Source organism: Schistocerca americana, chromosome 4 (genome assembly GCF_021461395.2).
Source record: "Schistocerca americana isolate TAMUIC-IGC-003095 chromosome 4, iqSchAmer2.1, whole genome shotgun sequence".
NCBI classification, from domain to species: domain Eukaryota; kingdom Metazoa; phylum Arthropoda; class Insecta; order Orthoptera; family Acrididae; genus Schistocerca; species Schistocerca americana.
In genome coordinates, this window is record NC_060122.1 from 599,936,223 (window position 1) to 599,958,451 (window position 22,229).

The window sequence follows — 22,229 nt, forward strand, 5'->3', positions numbered from 1 at the left end:
TTGATGTTGGGGTGTATGGAGTTTAGATGTGTAAGGAAGTCAAGGAGTTTATCCATACCATGTGGCCAGATGACGAACGTGTCGTCCACGTAACGGAAAAAGCAAGTAGATTTCCATACGGATGACGACAGGGCTTCCTCCTCTAAGTTCTCCATGTACAAATTCGCTACCACTGGTGAGAGTGGCTACCCATGGCGACTCCCTCTGTTTGTTCGTAGAGCGCGCCGCGGGCGGAGGGTATTTAAATCGGCCGCTGCCGCGACTGAACTCAGTTCCCTCTGAGCAGCCATAGCGTACGGATCTCCGTGCCGGCACGTTCACAGGAGCTCAGTCCGTCAGTTCACCTGATGATGACGACATGTATGATCGCCGAAATATTGTGCCCGTTGGACACTATAGACCGGCAGCATACCCGTGGATATTTTGATTATCAAATACGCCGGGAGAAACTCAAGAATCACATCTTACCCCTTTACGGGGAGGAGATGTATGCAGCATGAAGAAATTTGAAAAGTTGCGCCACCGTAGATGTCTTTTGCTAAGTACTCTTGCCTTTCTAAAGAGATGTCGTTCCGAGAATGTTGTTCCAAATTTTGGTAGGGTTATACATCACATCGATTCTGCAGAAGCTAAGAGAATCAAGAAACGAGCCAGCCTCGCATTGGTACGTGAGAGAGTGCAATTCACCCGCCGGAGCCTTGACTTTATCTCACTGGAATTACTCAAACTACATTTGCAACTGGCTAGTAAGTTCACTTCTTGTTCCTGGGATTGGATTGATGGTGTCACCTGGGTGTCAGCTGATTCCGCCCATAAGAAGGCTACGGGACGTCAAACAGCTAAGTTCTCACGTCTCCTTGACAAACCATCTCTGCAGGTTCCGTGCAAGACTGTCATCAATTTGAGTGGCATGGTGTTGAGTGATGATGCGGTTTCGGTTTTGCAGAAAGGTCTCAACTTTGCTCCCACCCCCAAGTTCACTCCGGTTGCAGAAATTGTTAGTGCTGTTGAACAGGTTGCAGCTCGACTTCCGCCAGAATCAGCCGAGGAAATACGTCGTGAAGCTTGTCGTGCGTTGACAAAATCCAAGCCGATGAAGTCAAATATCAGCAGTAATTCGTGATCTGAGGGAGCGCTCTGAAATTGTTGTCTTACCAGCTGACAAAGCCAATGCTACAGCTGTTGTCTCCCATAAGGACTACACTGATAAGATGCAGAGCCTGCTAAATGACGATTCCTACCGGAAGATCAGCGTTGACCCTACAAAGAAGGTGGAGAACAAGACGAGGGTGCTTCTCAAGGACGCAGATTTACTGGAGGTTGACGCTAAGAAATTGTTACCCCAAGGTCTGGTACCGCCTAGACTATATGGACTCCCGAAGGTTCACAAAGAGGGGGTACCATTACGCCCCATTGTCAGCAACATCAGGGCACCTACATATTTGTTGGCCAAATACCTGACGGGAATATTAAGTCCTTATGTGGATAAATGCCCTCATCACATCCGTAATTCCGTGGATTTTGTTAAACGCCTTGGTAGCTGCAGGTTGGATGAGTCAGATATCATGGTGAGTTTTGACGTCGTTTCCTTGTTTGCGAGGGTACCCCTGCGAGAGTCACTAGAATTGATTAGTCAGAAGTTTGACGAGAAGACCACTGAACTTTTTAGGCATGTATTGACTTCCACGTATTTTCTTTTTAATGGAGAATACTACAAACAAACAGAGGGAGTCGCCATGGGTAGCCCACTCTCACTGGTGGTAGCGAATTTGTACATGGAGAACATAGAGGAGGAAGCCCTGTCGTCATCCGTATGGAAACCTACTTGCTTTTTCCGTTACGTGGACGACACGTTCGTCATCTGTCCACATGGTATGGATAAACTCCTTGACTTCCTTACACATCTAAACTCCATACACCCCAACATCAAATTCACTATGGAGACTGAAACGGAGGGTAAATTACCTTTCCTTGACGTCTTGGTCAAGAGAAGGGCTGACGGCACCCTAGGTCATGGGGTGTATCGGAAGACTACGCACACTGATCTGTATTTGCACGCAGACAGCTGCCACCACCCTTCACAGAGGAATGGGGTACTTAAACCTCCAGTAAATAGGGCGCGCACTATCTCTGACGCAGAGAGTCTACCCCAGGAATTGGAACATCTGAGAACTGTATTTCGAAAAAATGGGTACTCAAAGTGGCAGATTCAACGTGCTCTCCGCCCAACCACTGCAGCACAACCTGTTGAGATGAATGAAGTCACGAGGGAGGAGGTAGGCACTGCATTTATTCCATACACAGGTGCACTCTCGGGGAAAATCGCCCGCATTCTGAAGAAACACAGGGTCGGAACTGTGTTTTGTCCTCCAAATAAAACTCGTGCACTGGTGGGGAGCGCCAAAGATGACCTGGGTTTGAGGAAGGCCGGCGTGTACCAGATTCCGTGTCAATGTGGCAAGTCGTATATTGGTCAGACGATGCGTACCGTCGAGGATCGATGCCGTGAACTCCAGAGGCACACTCGACTGATGTATCCGAGCAAGTTGGCGGTCGCTGAACATTGTTTGTCGGAAAATCATGCCATGGAGTATGACCGCACGAGGATTCTGGTACAGACGTCGAGATACTGGGACAGCGTTGTTAGAGAGGCCATCGAAATTCGCACCAATGACGACCTCATAAACCGTGACTGTGGCTATAATCTTAGCAAGGCTTGGGAACCAGCGATCGGGTTAATCAAGAGTAAATCGAGCAAACGTATAGTTGTGACGACCACGGCGGACAGAGCCATCACACCGACGTCATCTCAGACGCCGTCGCAATCATTTCCACCGCGCGACCGTGGCGCGTGGCGCGGACGGCGGAGGGAGCGCGCCGTGGGCGGAGGGTATTTAAATCGGCCGCCGCCGCGACCGAACCTAGTTCCCTCTGAGCAGCCATAGCGTACGGATCTCCATGCCGGCACGTTCACAGGAGCTCAGTCCGTCAGTTCACCTGATGATGGCGACATGTATGATCGCCGAAATATTGTGCCCGTTGGACACTATAGACCGGCAGCATACCCGTGGATATTTTGATTATTAAATTTTCGTCTCCTTTTACTACCTGAATAATTTCTTTTATCTCATCATAAATTTCATCAATTTCTTCTTCATCTGCAGAGCTAGTTGGCATATAAACTTGTACTACTGTAGTAGGCATGGGCTTCGTGTCTATCTTGGCCACAATAATGCAATCAATATGCTGTTTGTAGTAGCTTACCCGCACCCCTATTTTTTATTCATTATTAAACCTGCTCCTGCATTACCCCTATTTGATTTTGTATTTATAACCCTGTATTCACCTGACCAAAAGTCTTGTTCCTCCTGGCACCGAACTTCACTAATTCCCACTACATCTAACTTTAACCTATCCATTTCCCTTTTTAAAATGATAAACTATGTAAAATCTCAACCGCTGCAGTGTGGAGTGTTTATAATTTTGTGTGACAAAATAGGTAGTGAAACCAACACAGTGTTACTACATACAGGAGTGAGATGGCTGTCCAGAGGAAAAGCACTATCGAGGCCTTACGAACTTTGTAATGAGTTACTGGTCTTCTTTAATGTGCAAAACAATTCAGTACAAAATTTTATTCAATTTTTATGCACATCTGGCATACACTTTTACAGAGTGCAGTTAAATTAACTTGTCATAGTAAGAAATGAGTGCTACAACTTTTGACGGAAGAGACAAACTTGCATTTATTGAAGTCTTCTCAAACTTCCATCAGGGTCTCTGTGTTCATATTCTGTGACATTTCAGTGAGTATCATTCACATCATCTCCTGGCAGAGTGTCGATGAAACATGGGCATCCCATCTATACAGCTGAGCGGAGTCTGTCTTTCCCTACCGCTTGCCCCGGCACGTGGGCTGGTGGTGAGGGAAGGGGTGCATAGGCACAGACTGTCATTTAGACTTATACTTATGTCTTCAGTCTTGCCTAGACTTGCACAGCATCAGCTGCAGCGTATGGTCTCAGTGTATAGCTGCTAGTGCAGGAGTCCATGCTGAACGTAACTAGTAGCCCTCATTCCTGTTGACGAGTTTGTCATGCACTCTCATCTCAGTTGTTCTTTGAATACACTTTCTCAAAAGCCACTAGCTTGGCACAACGTTCTTGTTTCTCGATTTCAAATGTGTGTCCCTCATTGAGGCTGTGTTATGCTACTGCTGATGTGTCTTTATGCCACAGACTTATGCATCTAATGTGTTCGTGGCAGCACTTTGTTGGCCCAGTGTGCTTGTGACCACACTCACAAGGGATGCTATATATACCAGATATTTGTAGTTGTAATTTGGCCTTCACCGAATGAAGCAAATCTTTCATTTTTTTTGGTGGTCGAAAAATGGCCTTGATGTTGTTTTTTCCCAGGATTCTTGCAATTTTGTGTGAGGGAGACCCATTGTAGAGGATAAAGGTGAGTTTATCTTCCTTTTTCTCTTCCTGTTTTTTGTGGATTGCAGTGTCATTTGTTTTCTTTAATGTATGTCTGATCTGCACTTCACTGTCTCCATTTTGGTGAAACACATCCCTGAGGTGTTGCAGTTCATTCGAGAGTCTGTCTTTGCCCTGTGAACTGGCATTGTTGAAAGGGTGTACTGCTGTGCTGGATTTTGACAGCTTGATGCATGAAGGTATGGATCTGGGTATGTCTTCTTTCTGGAGACTGCATGTCCCATCCAAAAAAGAAAGACGTCCATTGTGTTCTAGCTCCTTCGGGCACTTTATGTTTTGATGGATGGTTTTCAGGGGCTCTCTATCATGTTCCCACACAACAAAGATGTCATCCACGTAATGGAAGACTTGTTTATGTTTGAGCTGTGCAATTTTTAGTGCCAACTCCTCAAAATGCTCCATATAGAGATTAGCAATCCCAGGTGCAAGTGCCAAGCCCATGGCTACTCCACCAACTTGCTCATTAATTCCCCACAACATTTGAAGTAAGTTTTGATGAATAGATGTGTAAATAGTTTCACTGTTTGGGGCTGAATAGTATTGTGTGAAAAGAGATCTTACGTCGAAACTCACCAGCAGATCGTCCTTCTGCAGCCAGATCCCCTTCACTGAGATCACAAATTCAGCCATATTCTTCATGTGGTGACTGCAGCGTCCCAGTATAGGTTTCAGGAGTAAGGCTAGAAACTTGGCCACTCTATACGTGGGTGCATTAGCAATGTTAACTGTTGGATGCAGTGGGACCACTTCCTTGTGGATCTTAGTCAGTCCATACCCATGTAAGGCGCTGAAGCCTTTGGGTAGAGTTGCTACAGATCTTGTGTCTCATGAAGCAAAGCTGCTGTTGTTTTATGTGTTCTTCAACTTCATGTAGGCCGGTTCCTGCAGCAGATTGCTTATTTTCTGGTGGTTGTCATTAGCACACTGTCAAACTGTGGCATTGCATTTGTCAGCAGGAAGAACTATGGTGTTTTCATCTTCTGTTAGTAGTCTTATTGTTTTTTGTTGTGCCGTCATCACATCTGGTTTTGGAAGTTAAGATTTTTCAATTATTCTACATGTTTCCTGCCTGATTTACTCCACCTTTTCCACTGGCAGACCACAGATGGCCTCCTCAACACCACTAATAATAATATCCTGTTTCAGTATTGTATTTGGAACAGGAGCAAAATTCAGCCCTTTGGAGATCGCTGAGGTTATAATGGCACCCAATTCTTTCTTCACCAAGTTGACAATTGTCTTGGTATCATTGACACCCTAAATCTTAACCTGAGCTCCTGGCAGTCTCTCGAATTTTCTGTGTTGTCTGAAATTTGTGCGCTGTGTTTGTACTTCACTGACGGCAAATGAGCTGGAAAAAACAACTACAAATTTGTGTTATATATGGTGTCCCTTGTGAATGTGGCCACCAGTAGACTGGGAAAACACAGCACTGCATGTCACAGTACTGCTGGGAACACATTAGCTGCATACGTCTGGGGCATAAAGACAAATCGACAGTGGCAGAACACAGCCTCAATGAAGGACATACATTTGAATTCGAAAAAACAGACATGTTGTGCCGAGCTAGTGGCTTTTGGGGGAGTGTCATCAAAGAATCAGTTGAGGCAATCTTATCAACAGGGATGAGGGCTACCAGTCCAAACGACAGCATGTGGCTGGGTGCATCCCCACCACTGGCCCCCACACTAGGGGAAGGGATGGGGAGACAGCTGCCAGTCAGCATTATAGAAGGGGTGCCTGAGCATAATCAAAACTTCACCAGAAGATGATGAGAATGACACTCATCAAAACATTGTGGAATTTCAATACAGCCACCCAGATGAAAGCCTGAGAAGATTTCATCAACAGTACACACCGGGAAAGCCTGCATTCACACAAAGGGTGCATTTTTTGATAGAAAATTGAAGTTGGATTTCTTCAGTTCATTTTACATGAAAGTTTGACTGAAAACAATTTTTAAATAGATTGAGAAGCTTCTAAGCTACTTATACAGCTCTTACCTTTCTTGGAAAAAACTTGGCTGCAGTATTTTCTGTAGATTAAGGATAATTCTTGGGCTCAAAATCCATTTTCTGTAACAGCTAAACTAGCAGGTTCAAGTTCCAGAGACTATGAAAAACTAACTGCTTAATAAGTTACTCTGATTCAAATCAAAAGCACAAATATCAGCCATTATGTAACTTCTGGCCTAATTTATCAGAAGAATATTTGAATTTATAAAAACAATCTGCTATTGTTTTACTTCCATTTAACTCTACATATTTATGCAAAGCAAGATTTTCTTATTATGCTGCAATGCTGCAACGAAGACAAAGTTCAGGAACAGGCTTGATGCTGTACCTGATATTAGAATTCAATGTTCTACTAGTATACCTGACATCAAGAAATATCAAGGTGATTTGTATGAGTAATTTAAGGACCCATAATCATGGGAGCCACCAGAAACTTCATTCCACTTTATTGATAGATGTTAAGGAAAAAACGTAAAATAATGGCTAAATGCATTTGAAATAAATAATTATTTTTTTCTTATTTTTTTAAAATATGACTTCTATAATATTATTTGTGATTATATTTGAAGTAATCACTGACTAAAAAAAGTTTTTCTCATTTTTCCAAATTTTTAATTTTATTATCCTTAAAAAAAGGGGGGGGGGGCATTTCCATCAAAGCACCATAATTCTCAAAGTGTCTTAGGTAGGTCATAGAAAATACCAATCAGTGCTATTTTCTTCTTCTTCTTCTTCTTTCGTTTCACCCTCTTTGGGGTACGTTGGATCAATCATTTTTTTGTGCGGTGTTCTCTTCTTAGGGCCCAGTATTTCTTCATTCTTTCTGATCTTCTTCTCCTCTCTTCTTCTGAGATGAAGGGTTTGGACTTTTGTGTGGATTTGTTTTGGAACCTTATGTTTTCATCTTTAGTAATTAATTTAGCTGTTCGATCAATAAGTGAATTTTCTGAAATCTTTAATTCTACTAGATCTTTCTCAGTTTCTTTAAACCAGTTGGGCTTTGTTTTTCAATTATGGAAGAAGTCAAAGATTTGTTTAGTTAATCTGTTGGAATTCATTCTGAGAAGATGACCATAAAAATTTATTCTCCCTTTCTGCATAGGATCTGAAGGTTTTTCAGTTTTCTTGTAGAGTGTTTCATTTTTGATGTATATAATCTTATTGTCTTGAAATTTTGGCCCAATGATTTTTATTAAAATTTTTCTTTCCTTTAGCTCAAGTTTCTCCATTTGGCCTTTGAAATTCATGTTAAGTGTTTCTGCTGCATACAGTGCTTTGGCTTAATCACTGTCTTGTAATGTGTAATTTTGGACCCCCATGAAAGGGATTTTTTGTTGTATGTATTTTTTGTTAGTTGGAAGGCCAATTCAAGTTTATTTTTTTCTGGATTCCATTGCTTTGCTTTCTCCAGCATTCCAACTAATCCATTCTCGAGATATTTGAATTTTTTTACTATTTCAGTCTTCTGTTCTTGAACTTTCAGGTATTTACATGAGTGCTTGATGTTTGTCAATATCTTAATTTTTTTCAAAGGAGATGTGAAGACCTATTTTAGCTGCTTGTTTCTTTAGTTAAAGGATTTGCTCCCATGCTTCTTGCATTGTTTCAGCAAACAGGGCCATATCATCTGCAAAAGCAATGCAATTTACTTTAAGGTTCTTCTTTTTGGAACCCAGTCTTATACCACTCTTAATATTTGTGTTCCAGTCTCTGACTGCTTTCTCAAGCACACAATTGAACAGCAACGGTCAGAGCCCATCCCCCTGTCGCACTCCCGTTGTCATTTCAAAAGCCTAGGGGATGGCTGTGGCTAAGCCATGTCTGCGCTATATCCTTTCTTCCAGGAGTGCTAGTTCTGCTAGGTTCGCAGAAGAGCTTCTGTGAAGTGCGGAAGGTAGGAGACAAGATACTGGCAGAATTGGAGCTGTGAGGACGGGTCGTGAGTTGTGCTTGGGTAGCTCAGTTGGTAGAGCACTTGCCCGCGAAAGGCAAAGGTTCCAAGTTCGAGTCTCGGTTCGGCACACAGTTTTAATCTGTGAGGAAGTTTCGTATCAGTGCACACTCCGCTGCAGAGTGAAAATCTCGTTCTGGATTTAAGTATTTATTGACATCTCTTCGATCACCTTTCTTATATATGGGGTTTAACAATGGACTATTTGAATATCTCTGAAAAAATGTGTCAAGTAAGTGAGCCTTATTTATTGCAGATAATACAGGGCTTATTTTATGGGAATGAATCTCTAGCACTCTGTTGGAAACACCATCAAATCCATATGAGCTTATATTTCTGAGGGAGTATTCATTTTCTTAATTTAGAGGGAGAAGTTGGTCTTATAATCATATGATTGAATTTTATGAGAGTTGCTTTTTTAATATACTGTTGTGGTTATCTTGAACGGTTTGTCCTTGAATTTTCTACTATATTTAAAAAATGATTATAAAACGCATTTGCTACCTTTGTCGCACCCATTTACAACCCTTACATTGTGGTGATATTATCCTGTTCTTTGGCTGGTTGTCCTGTCTCTCGTTTCAGTACATTTAATGTAGCCTTAAGTCAGCCGCCGGAATCATTGATTTCGAACAAAACATGCATGTTCCTTGATTTTTAAGAATTTTTCTTAGTAATTTTGAGTAGTTTTTGTAGTGTGCATCTACTGCAGGATCTTTACTTGTTCTTGAAAGCAGATATAATTCGCTTTTCCCTTCACAAGGAAGCTTAGGACTAGAGTTGTTAATGCCGTGATACCAGTTTGTGCAATTGCTTTCCAGGAGAAATTATTGACATTATGTGCTTTTAGTAAATAATTATTTGAGGGAAATGCTCAATAATGTTCTAACATCATGTTCTTTATAAATGTTCACAGGTATCAGAAGAAGATTAAAGTTGCCCCATGGAGTGAGGATGCAATTAAAACTGGTCTTTGTTCTGTCCCTCCAGCTTATTGCCCTTCATCAGTTTTGGGACTTTATAACACATCATCAATGACTGATCTTTTTGAGAACGTATTAACACAGTTTAAAAAACTCTATAGCCGAAAGGTAACTCTATCCTTATTTAGTTTCATAACAGAACTGTTGTAAAGTTATGCAGTGTAGGCTGTGGGTAAGCAATTTCTTGATTGTGTTTTAGATATTAAATATTTTGTCCCAAAAGGCTAGGTGAAACATACAGACAGTAGAATTAAAAAACTAGTGAGTTGCGGTTTACATAGTTCAATTTAAATGGTCTTAAATTAAAATATGTGGGTGGAAATGGGGAACTTGTTTTCTAAGTAATGACTAGTTGGTTATTTACAAGAAAGACATATTTGATTTGGAATATAAAGCAATGCAGTAACATTTTTATGTAACTTGACAGTGGTTTACATAATGTATTGTGGTAATATGGGTCAAGATTTTATCTATATATTTTTTGTAAATGAAAATTCAGGCAGTTCATCTGTTGCCTTTATGACTTATTTACATGAGAACTGCTAATTCATGTGTGGGGAAAAATTTACGCTGTATTTTATGGAGTATAAGACACACTTTTTTCTTCAAAAAATTGCCTCCAAAATTGAGGTGCGACTTACACTCAAAATTAATACAAACATGCCGAATGTTTGATTTAAAATTCCGGCCAGTCTTAAATATTGGCATATATTTGATGCCGTGGGAAACCTCTCGCTCTCCGACAACATCAGATTCAGCTGACAGCTGTAGTGCCCTGATGTGATGAACATTAGTAGTGGGGATTCACAAGCTTGCTAACAATGCCTCCCTCCTGCTCTGCCATCATAAACCCAGAACACTGTCTGGGCCATGATGTGTCATTGCAGTCTGCAGTGCCAGTGAATTTGAATTGAAAATGATTTATGTTGTCAGTAACAGTACAATATTTCTGTTAGTAGCTAGTTTTGTAATGAAAAAAGAAAAGTATTCATATCATGTGGACTGCAAATGGAAAGTAATAGCATATGCAAAAGAACATGGAGCAGCATTTCAGTCCTGCGCCAACAGAACAAAACCATTCGCATTTGGCGTACTAATAAAGAAGATATAGGTAAAAAGAGGAAGACTAAATGTGTAAATAGAGGACTGAATGCAAAATGGCTAAAACTAGACTATGAGTTATTGAAATGGATTCAAGGACACTGTCAAAATGATTCAAATACCTGCTCATAAGCTAGTGCTACAGTGGAACAGATTTTAAGGATGGATTTGGTTTTGAGCTTCAGCTTAGCTCACATCCAGTCCCTATCTGTACCAAACAATGTCACAAAAGACAGTGTAAATCTAAACTATACAGTTAATATGCACGAGCTTATGCCTTGTAAATATACAAATGCATGCAAAATTAAAGATCAGACAATAGAAGCACTCACACAAAGCTAAACAAATGACTTTCTTCCACTTAGAAGCTTGTCATATAATGAACAAACAAATGTTCCACACTGCTGATGATGTTTGAACTGATGATGGGGCCTTACAGGAACTACAACAGCTGTTCAAAACCAATGATGTCTGTGCTACAGATGGCATAAATCCATGTCCGCTACTGGTGTATCTGTATCCATTTTCACCAGAAAACTTTGAAGGTAGGAGTAAGCAAAGTATTGTCATGTGCAGGTGTGTAATTTTTATACAAATTCCAGTACACAAACCTGCAATCTCAGTGTGTCCATTTTTCAGCCACAATTATAAGGTGATTTCTTTATAGACTAGGATATATAACACTACCTGTAAGGCCATAGGATATTAAATCTCCACTGCCTGCCAAGGACTACCTTTTGTAGGCCTAAAGGTAATCACAATTTTGACATGCCATCACATAAGCCTTGCAACATGTGTTCCACACTAGGAAAGTGAAACTCATTGCACTGTGTCACTTTCATGAATCATCTAAAGAACAGTTTACATTCCCCAAGCATTTTCTGTCTGCTTCATCTTGTTTAATGCTATCTGCAGGTGTGTGAACTTACTACAAGGGCTGTTCGAAAAGGATCCGACCTTATTTTTTATTGTTGAAACCAACAATGGAATCCAGTCACATGCTCTCTGTCTGTAGACATGCATATTGTGTATGCCTGACTTTTTCATGGCTGCAGGGACAACCAGTCTCTGGTTAGCTTTGGACAAGTCAACACGTGTAAGTGGTAGTAGTCTGATTTTGTGTTGTGGACAAAATGACAGAAAAAGTGGAGCAATGTTACTGCATGAAATTTTGTTTTAAGCTTGGTGATTCTCAAGTTGGAACAATCCACAAGGTTCAACAAGTGTTTGGGATGAAATAATGGGTACCAGACAGATAAAGGAGTGGTACAACCATGTCATAGGTGGCTGCTCATCAAATGAAGAGTGAAGCACTTTCAGGTCGGCCCTCAGAATCCACAAATGAGGTTGTTACAGATCATGTAAGAATCATGGTATGCAGGATAGATGAATTATGATCAGAGAAGTTGCAGATGACATTATAATCAGTACTGGATCCATTGATTCCATTTTAATGGGACATTTGGACCTCAGAAGGATCTTAGCAGATTTTATGCTAAAGCTGCAACCAACTGAGCAAAATCAACTTCATTCAGCAATCACACAGGGCGTGCTGGATATGGTGAACAGTAACCCCAACTTTCTTAACCCAGTTATCACTGATAAGTCATGTGTTTATGGTTATGCCCCAGAAACAAAGTTCCAGTCATCGCAGTAGCAGTATCCAGCATCCTGAAGACCAAAACAGCAAGGCACATCTGCAACAAAGTGAATGTGGAGTTGTCCATGACAAGTCAGTCCCAAAAGATACTAATGTCAGTGAGAAGAACTGCCAATACATTCTGCATCGCCTTCATGAAGCAGTGGCGAAGACAGCTGAACTTGTGGGCTGTTGGTACCTTCATCACGATAATGCACTTGCTCATTGTTCTCAGTTACTTCAGAGTTTTTTGACCAAACACAACATGACTGTGGTCTGTCAGCCTCCCTATTACCTTGACCTAGCACCAAGTGACTTCTAGCTTTTCCCCAGACTGGAAAAACTCTGAAAAGGATCAAAGTTCAGAGCAAGGAAATGTTATGACTTCAGAACAGGGAAGGCACTATGCAGAATTCAACAAAGCAGCTGTGCATCACATCAAAAAAGACTTTCTGGCATTGCTTTCACCAGTGTTGGGAAAGATGTGTAGAAATTGGAGAAGACTACTTTGAAAGTGACTGGTGTCAAACAATTGAATCTGAATAAACACTGATTTTATAAATAAAAGTCGGATACTTTTTGACTAGCCCTTATTTTAACTTTAACATGTTTACAAACCTTAAAAGTTGTACTAATTGTAAAATTTCTTCTATGTTTGATTTTTCTAGTGTGAAAAATCATAATGATTCCAAAAACAACCATCATTTACACGTAGTTATGTGCCGCTGTTTGGCATAGTTCCACACTGGTTTTCTTTTGGTGTTGAGTAATAAACCAATGGAAAGATAATATTTTCTCTTCATAATCCTGTGGCATTTTCTGAGATATTTTGGTTTTGGTTTGCGTACTCAGTCCATAAACTCACAGCTCCAGGCAGTGCTGGCTTCGGTCACACAATTTTGAGGCTGTTACCAATATCCTACACCATAGTGCCGGTTGGGGGTATCCAAGGGGTGTCCAGCATGTCCTATGCATCCCCAGAAAGGCCTCTACCCATGTTTAGCCATTATTGGCTGCATTGAGGTTGAACCCTGTTCCCTGGTCAAGTGACAGGTTCTTTCAACGTTTGTGGACAAGGTAAGACTTTCCAGGAGACAAACTGAAATGCATCCCATGTTTGTTCAACAAACAGGTTTTAGGAGCTGTATGTGGCTGATAATGATCCTGAGCCAGCTTCAATTGTTTGTCATGTTCCAAAAATTGTCCCTCAGCTTGCAAGGTCTGGGCATTCACAAATGGTGGGATTATTGGTGGTTGGGAGCTCCACTGTGAGGTGTGTAATCGATCCCCTTAGGATATGACTGCCAAGGTGGGGAAGAAATCCAGTGTTTACTCTTAGAGTACATACCAGAGGGAGGCAACCCAAATTTGGAACAGGGCATTGCAGATTACATGACAAGCAATGAGTGCAGCCAATTGCAAGTGGTGGCTTATCTCAGTACTAACATAGTATGCCCCTTTGAATCAGAAGAGATTCGCTCTGATTTCTGTTTACTGTCTGAAGTAGTAAACACATCCAATCTTGTTTGCAAGATGAAGACAGATTTCACCATCTGCAGCATCACTGACAGGACTGACCGTGTACCTTTGGTGCGTGGCTGAGTAAGGGGTCTGAATCAAAGGTTCAGAGGGTTCTTACACACAGAATGTGGCTGCTGTGGTAGCAAGAGCTGTGTGCTGTGGACTAGGCACATATTATTTTATTTTATAAAGGTTAAAGGGTTTTGGAAAAGTTCTAACAGTGATACAGACTCAAAAAGAGCAGGTCAAACATGAGACAAGGGTAGACATAGAAAACATAGGTATTATAGTTACAAATTATCATAGTTGTGTAGGGAAAGGACCAGAGCTCAAGTGCTCATAGAATGCACTGAAACAGATATAGTTATGTGTATTGAAAGCTAGCTAAAGCCAGAGACAGGCTCAGCCAAAGTTTTTACCTAATCCATTGGTTCATAGGCTACACATTGGATAATGTTGTGGAAGCTGAACAATATTTGAACAAGACAGCTGCTCATCATCTTCAGATGCTTACTGACATTTTGTTACAGTGGCTTGCCAATAAATATGCTGACTCACCAGAAAAGCACAGACATAATAGACGAATCATAGAGCATGGCGAGATCCAGTGCCCGCTGTCTGAGAAACAGGCTAGCATCTTCATATGCGTGACATTAGAAAAGTGCAGGCACAAATTGCAGCCCTGCGCATGCAGCCAGAGTGTTTGTGCCCAGTTTAAGTGTGCGGACTCCAATTTCCTGTCTTTGTTGACTGGTATTTGCTTCTTTGTGGCTGTCGATGCCTTAGTAACGCATGCTTATTCCCATGCCTTGCTGATCTTAAGTCCCATGTATCTATTAATCAGGCTGTTGCTTGTATGTATTTCAACTATTTCTTTAATGACAGAGTCGAAGTAGGTGGTAGGAAATGAAAGGATCTTTGTCCCTCCTTAGTTCCTGCTATGTCTCGCGCCAAGACAGTGTTAAGCAAACTTTTCTGGCTGACCGAATCTGGCGCCTTTATCTGTAACAGTGTGACATGTATTGCCATTGTATGATTTGCCTCATTGGCACGAGATTTTATATATCCCTGGTCTCCATAGACCTAGGTTTTCTTTAACAGAACCCAGTATCTTATAAACTCACACTGGAGGGTGGAGGACACATTTTATTTCATGTTTCTTGAACAGCCTGCCAGTCTCAAAAGACACATGAGCAACATAGGGTAGAAAAACCATCCTCGTGGAGTTCTTTATTTCTTCTGGCTTTTCTTGAGGTTTATTGCATACAGGCTGACATACAATATGAACCTGTTTGTCTGAGTACCCGTTTTGTACAAAGGCAGAACAAAGATGGCTAAGCTCTGCTGATAACTGCCCTGCATCTGAGATAATTCTAGCCCTATAAATGAGAGTCCACAATATGTCACTGCATTGGGATGGGTGATGGCAGCTCATAGCTCATATATATAGGTCAGTGTGAGTTGGTTTACAAAACACACTGTGACTCAAGGAACAGTCTTATTCTCTGCAGATGAAGACATCTAAGAATGGGAGGTCTCCATTTTTCTTCACTTTCATGATGAAGCAAATGCTTGGGTGGAGGGAACTAATACATTAAAGAAATGCTGAAGTGTTGTTTCCCCATGTGGCCATACTACAAAGGTGTCGCCCACACATCTCCAGAAACATTTAGGTGTCAGTACTGCTGACTGAAGTGCTTTTTACTCAAAGCCTTCATAAAAAGGTTAGCAACTGTGGAAGACAAGGGGCTGCCCATAGCAACTCTGCCAGTTTACTCAAAATATTGTTCATTAAATAAAAAGTAAGTTGAGGTGAGCACAAGTTTGAATAGATGTAAGATGTTCTCCTCCAACTTTGCTCCAATAAGTTGTAATCCACCAGAGGTACTTGTGTGAACAAAGAGACCACATCAGAACTCACTAATGTGTCAGCTGGTTTGAGATGCAAAATCTTCAGTTACTACATAAAATCTTCTGAGTTCTTGAATGTGATGTTCACATTTTCCTCAGTAAAGAAGTCAGATATTTTGCCAGGTAATGTGTTGGGGCTTCTACATTGCTCACAATAGGGCCAAGCGGAACTCATTCTGTACTTATCCTAGAGAGCCCATAAAGACATGGTGGAACTTGCACTTGTACTCCTAAGCTCTTTTTAAGATATTCAGGAAACTGGTTGGACCTGAGGAGGGCAGATGCCTTCCATTATACTGCATCAGTTTGATCCTCTGGAGACAACAGACTCCTCCAGTAAACCCGTCATCTTGCCGAAGTAAGGTTTTGAAGTCAGAAGAACAGTACCATTTCCCTTGTCAGCAGGTAAAATTACTACTTCTGTGTCTTCACTTGAGGATCAGAGCACTTGTAAGGAAATCAAGATATATGTATGTTAGAGAAGTAATTAACAATTCCGACAATAAAATCAAATCAATATGGAATGTTGTTAGAAGGGAGACAGGAAAAGTAACCACTGGGGTAGGTAGTATTACTATTAAAGAGAATGAGACCATTCTAACCAACAGTACACAAGTAGCTAATGTATTTAACAACCATTTCTTAAGAGTCTGTTTTGGAAAAATTTAGACAGATTACATTTCACCTAACAACCTCTTGTGAAATAAGTAAAATTATTAAATCTTTGAAAAATAAATGCTCTGTTGGAGTAGATGACATCTCTAATAAGATATTAAAATGATGTGGAGCAATTACAGCTGATCTTCTGAGTCACGTGTGTAATGCATCACTAACTGGAGGTATTTTCCCAGACAGGTTAAAATATGCCATTGTCAGGCCTCTCTTCCAAAAGGGAGACACCACAGGTGTCAATAATTATCAGCCAGTATCCTTGCTTACAGAATTTTCAAAAATCTTCGAGAAAGTAATGTACTCAAGAGTGGTTAGCCATCTAAACAATACTGGGATACTTCGAAAATCACAGTTCAGATTTCAAAAATGCTGTTCCACTGATAAAGCAATATACAATTTCACTGTCCACATAATAGAGTCTTTAAATAGTAAATGTCACCAATAGGAATTTTCTGTGACTTGTCCAAAGCATTTTACTGTGTGAACCATGAAATTATGTTACAGAAATTCCAATTCTATGGTATAAATGGAATAGCATATGAGTGGTTTAAGTCATACCTACAGAACAGGAAGCAAAAAGTTTCCTTCTGTGGGTCAAGTGATTTAAATAAGTTTCCCACTTCATCTGACTGGGGTGAAATTACATTAGGTGTTCCGCAGGGTTCAATCATGGGTCCCCTTCTGTTCTTGATATATGTGATAGATCTCCCTTCCTACCTTAGACAGGAAGCTGTGACAATGTTTGCTGATGATACAAGCTTCATTATTAATCCAGTAAAAGAAACTCCAATTGAAAATGATGCAAGTAAGGTCTTTGAAAAAGTCATTAATTGGTTTTCTGCAAATGGGCTTTCCCTAAACTTTGAAAAAACACAGTACATCCAATTTTCTGCTGCAAAAAGTTATTTGCCAATTTTGAGGAGTTAGAAATTAGTAAGATAACATACTTTGCATACTTTCACTCTCTGATGTCATACAGAATAATATATTGGGGTAACTCAACATTTAGACAAAAAGTATTCACTGCTCAAAAGAAAGTGGTTAGAATAACGTGTGGGGTTCATAGTCACACATCTGGTAGGCATCTTTTTAAAAGATTGGGAAGTCTTACAACAGCCTCACAGTACATTTACTCACTAATTAAATTTTTTCTCAGCAACATGGACCAATTTAAAAACAACAGTGACATTCATGATTATAATACCAGAGAAAGGAAAGACTTACGCTATCCTTTACTGAACCTATCTTTGGCTTAGAAAGGAGTAAAATATGCTGCTATAAAATTTTTCGACAAATTACCAGAGGAAATAAAATGTCTGACAGACAGCAGTAATAGCTTCAAAAATAGATTGAAATCATATCTCCTTGTCAACTCCCTCTCTACCATAGATGAATTCTTGAATAGGAATAAATAAATCTATAAATATATACTATGCCTTTTGTGCCATTTAAGGGAATGGCGTAAATAATAGAAATATTAATCTTTAACTCTGAATCTTGTTTCAAATGTGCTTTTCTTGTGCACTTGACATGTTCCACATAACAGCTACTGTACCATGCAATTGATCAGTGGAACACGCAACCAACTAACTAACTAACTAACAGTAGTGATAACTGGACTGTTGGTAGCACATTGGAACTCGTGAGTTAGACCTTCCACAGATTTCTTGTGATTTTTTTTTTTGATCCACCCTCTGCAGTGGTCAATGTTTCCTGTCACGTCTCAGTTTAGCTGTGGTCACTCCTTCATATTTCCACGTCACAGTCACATAACCAACAGTAGACTTCGTCAGGTTTAGATGGATTGAAATATCCCTGATTGATCTCAACTTGTGTGACTTTCAGTAAATAGTCCACATTCAAAGTCACTGAGCTCTCCTGACCAACCAGATTTTTCTGTTCCTGCTTCTACATTAACTCTAGAACACAAACTTTCATAATTATTATGACTGCCAATTTTTCATTGTCACGTGAAAAGTGCGGGAAGGTCACAAGCGCTTCCGTCTCATAAGTACCCTTCTAGCTTCAGATGTGCTTATGACTGCTAAGAAGAAACTCCATGCACTGCTTAGAAAACAGTGGCAGCTTTTCTGAAAGTCGTCATTTTTACAAATGTTTGTAACTTCGTTACATCTTATAATGCCAGTAATGCTCACAATATGGGTTTATGATTGCTTTTATACATGATCCAAGATTTGTTTCCTGAGATAATAATACGAGCATTTATAAATTCAGTGTATTACTATCTCATATTTCATTTCAGATCCCAGATTTAATAAAGGCAAATGGCCCAAATCTTTTACATAAAATACAGAAATTACTTAATGAGCTGGAGCAAGAGGAGAATGACAGCAACATTTATGACCCGACAAGTGAAGATGAACCCAATAACATTGAAGAGGATGATATTGACCTTACAGATGATTAGAGTGAAGATCGCCAAATTACAGTCATTGGTGCAGACCTTCCAAATTCTGGCAAAAAATGGAGCGATACTCTGTTCCGATCAAGAAAACGATCCAGGATTGTTTCTTCATCTTTCGGTGGCTAGGACTACATCATTTGGACTCAAAAGATCTCTCTGCAGGGTAAGGATGGACGTCGCTGGTCATCTTCAGCTCCTAAAAACAAGACAGTGCCTACACCTCAAAAAAATATTATCCATCATATTCAGTCCCCTATTAGTGGTGCTAGAAATGCTGCTACACCGTTAGAAATATTTTCTTTATTTGTCACAGATGACATGTTACAATTAATAGTAAATCACATGAAAAAAGAGGTAATGAGGAAAATATCAAAATCCAAAGAGCACTCAAGAGTACAACTTCCACTGAAGAATTAAAAACTTTAAGTGGTATCCTGATCTTGACATCAGCTTTGAAGAATAACTATTTATCAACTTGTGAATTATTTGACAGTAATTCATGTAGCCCTAGATACAAAGCAGTCATGAGTTTCAAGTGATTTGAGTTTTTAATTTCTTGTCTGAGGTTTGATGGTAAAGGAATTATCGGATGAATTTGTTATCAATTACTGTATCTATTACAGACCAGGCTCATTCATTACAGTGGGTGCACAACTCCTTGCATTTTGTGGTAGATGTCCATTTCATATGTTCATAGCCAACAAGCCTGCTAAATAGGGGATTAAAATTGTCATGGCGTGTGATGCAGGAACAAAATATATGGTTGATGCTTCCCCATATCCCGGCAAAGCACAGACACTGAAGGTCTGAGAATACTAAGTGAAGGGGCTCTCAAAAACAATGAGAGGATCTAACTGAAATGTTACAGTTGATAACTGGTTCACATCTATCAAGTTAGCCGATGATCTGCTTAAGGAGAAACTTGCTCTCGTTGGTACTTTGAGACACAATAAGCAAGAAATACCTCCAGAATTACTTATAACCAAGAAGAGAGAGATAGGAACATCTATGTTCATCTTTTACAAGGAAATGACTCTTGTCTCTCATAAATCTAAGGCAAATAAAATAGTCCTCCTGTTAACAATGACGCACGACCAAGCTGAAATAGATGAAGTAACTAAGAAACCTAAGGTGATTCATTGCTACAACACAAAAGGTGGCGTTGATTCATTAGCCCAGATGTCGTGCAACATTTCTTGCAGCCGGAAGACTAAATGCTGGCCTCTGTGTGTCTTTTACGGAATTTTGAACATTAGGTGCAGGTAAGTCACGTTCACAACACCACCCGTGAGAAGGAGAATGTCCTAAAGAGGAAAAACTTTGTAATACGACTGAGTGAAGAGCTACTCTCACCATGGATGCAAAGCAGGCTACACATACCAGGAGTATCAAATGACCTCCGCCTCGCTATACATTCTGTCCTTGGAATTGAACACCATCGTGAGGACATTGGTGGAAATGCTGGAATATCATCTGCCCTGAGGAGAACTATCTGCCACATATGTCCATCGAAAAAGAGAAGAATGACAACAACGTTTTGTGCTGTTTGTCGTAAGGCTTTTGCAAAGAGCATTGAGCACAATTATACACTAATTGTTCGAAATAAATGTTGTTATTGTTGTCAAAAACTATTGTTTCTGTGATTATAGACTGTGGCCTGTATTGTTTATTAGTGATAATTAATAAATAATAAAACGTGTTACCAAATTTTGCTTACATTTTGTTATGCCATAAAAATTACGAATGTTTGTAACATTGTGTTCTAGTGTTAACAACACAGTACTTCACACCTCCATGTATATTGGAAGATCTGCAACTTGTGACCTTTATTGGCCAGTCCTGCATCACGTAGACACTGTATTCTGACCAACATGTACTAGTAGTTTCAGTATGAGTGGGTTGGGTATAGACATCTGTGAAAGCTGTTCTCTGGCTCATGCCCCAGTAAGCTGTGGCTGCTATCAAGGCTCATTGACCTTTAAACATTAAGATGACACTACTTTGTCTGATGATCTTATTTCTCTTAATATAAAAACTGATAAAAGTATGAACATTGAAGAGTTAGTGGAGCAGACACAGCTAATGCTCTGATATAAAAGAATTACTATTATCAATCAGCTTTTTTAAGTGCTTTTGAAAGTGTGCGTACTGATGCATTTGACTGTCCTCCAATCTGTCAGTTGGAACCTATACCAGCAACCAACTGTTCTGTGAGATGTTACTGAGAACAGAACATTTTACAATTTGAGTTTATGTTCTACAAGAAGAACACTGTATTCTATCAGAGTAATTGTTATTTGGTTTATGATTAGTGAATTGTATACCATTTACTGTAATGGTGTCATGTCATATGTCATGTTTCATTCACTCTGTGTGTATATTTATCTATTCAGTATGTTTCTTTCTGTGATTATTATATAAATTTTCTTAATATTCTCATATGATGAATGAAGTGTTATCTTACAGGCTCATACACATCATTACCTTCAAGTTGATGGGTTTGATGAGTCATATTTTCTCTCAAGTATGGAAAGTCTCCAAACTTCAGCTGCAGACTACAAAAAGATATTGCACCAGGATGTTGTGAAAATACCTAGAATACAGGTTGTGTGATCTGTGCTGTAGTGAGATTGTGTTTGTAATGCAAACAAATAAATTTTTACTAAACGCTGAGATAAAAGACGGTTGCAAACATGTAAATATTGCATATTTTTATGCCTGACAGCACTCTGATTTTTTGACTTTGGTGTTTTATTAAATAATCATGGTACTGTGAACAGTCAGCATTGGAATGTTGAATTTTGTAAATTACACTGCAATGGAAGGTGAAAGTTGCTTAACAAGTATACAGTCTTACTATTATAATATTCTGTTCCCTTTTTTAATTATTTTTATCACTCACTTTATTTGAATTTATCTTGTGAACACACTCCTGTGCAAATTTGAATACATTCTGAAACACAACAATCAGAGTTAACATTTAAATTTTTTGTGAGCAAACAGGCTGTGTTACTTGTCAGCTAAATGTTGGCAGATAGAAGTGTAAGTAGCAGCATTCAGAACAATTCTCTTAATGTGAACTGACAGAAATTTATCTAAGGCTGTTGCCTAACTTTACTCTACCTTTATATCATACTAAAATATTTTGTACTGAATAGAAACCATAGGATGAGTAAACATAACTATCCAGTGTGTAGTGTTTACTTTGAGCGTTAGATAGAGGTGTAAACAAGGACTTAAAGGTGGTTGCTCAGTTTACAAACTGTTGTCCTCATTTAGAGTCCATAAATGCATATTTACACAAATAGTGACAATGTCCATGTGCTGCAACCATCTTGCACAGCAAGGGTGGTCATGCCCCCATAACAGGCCATACAGAAGTTACAGTGGAGTTGTATCATGTGACCAGTGAAGTCTTGTTAACAAATGTGACGGGCATGCTGTTCTCTTGATCCCAAATTGAATGGGGTGGGGCGCTGAGAAAGAGGGTAGTAGTTGCAGTGGTACTG

The 22,229-nt window shown here is 39.9% G+C and overlaps 1 protein-coding gene across 4 annotated transcripts in view; it reads left to right on the forward strand.

Annotated features, from left to right (window-relative positions):
- Positions 1-21,585, forward strand: part of LOC124613480 (tubulin epsilon chain-like) — a 159,145-nt gene extending 137,560 nt beyond the window's left edge. The window contains exons 9-11 of one of the 4 annotated variants that reach the window (XM_047142189.1): positions 9,385-9,559; positions 10,992-11,097; positions 21,187-21,585. In XM_047142189.1, the coding sequence (XP_046998145.1) occupies positions 9,385-9,559; positions 10,992-11,097; positions 21,187-21,215 (310 nt within the window). In that variant the 3' untranslated portion in view covers positions 21,216-21,585. Of the gene's footprint in view, positions 1-9,384; positions 9,560-10,917; positions 11,098-18,558; positions 19,229-21,186 lie in introns of those variants that run through there. The other 3 variants (XM_047142188.1, XM_047142187.1, XM_047142190.1) reach the window with 3 other exon arrangements.
- The last annotated feature ends 644 nt before the right edge of the window (positions 21,586-22,229 follow it).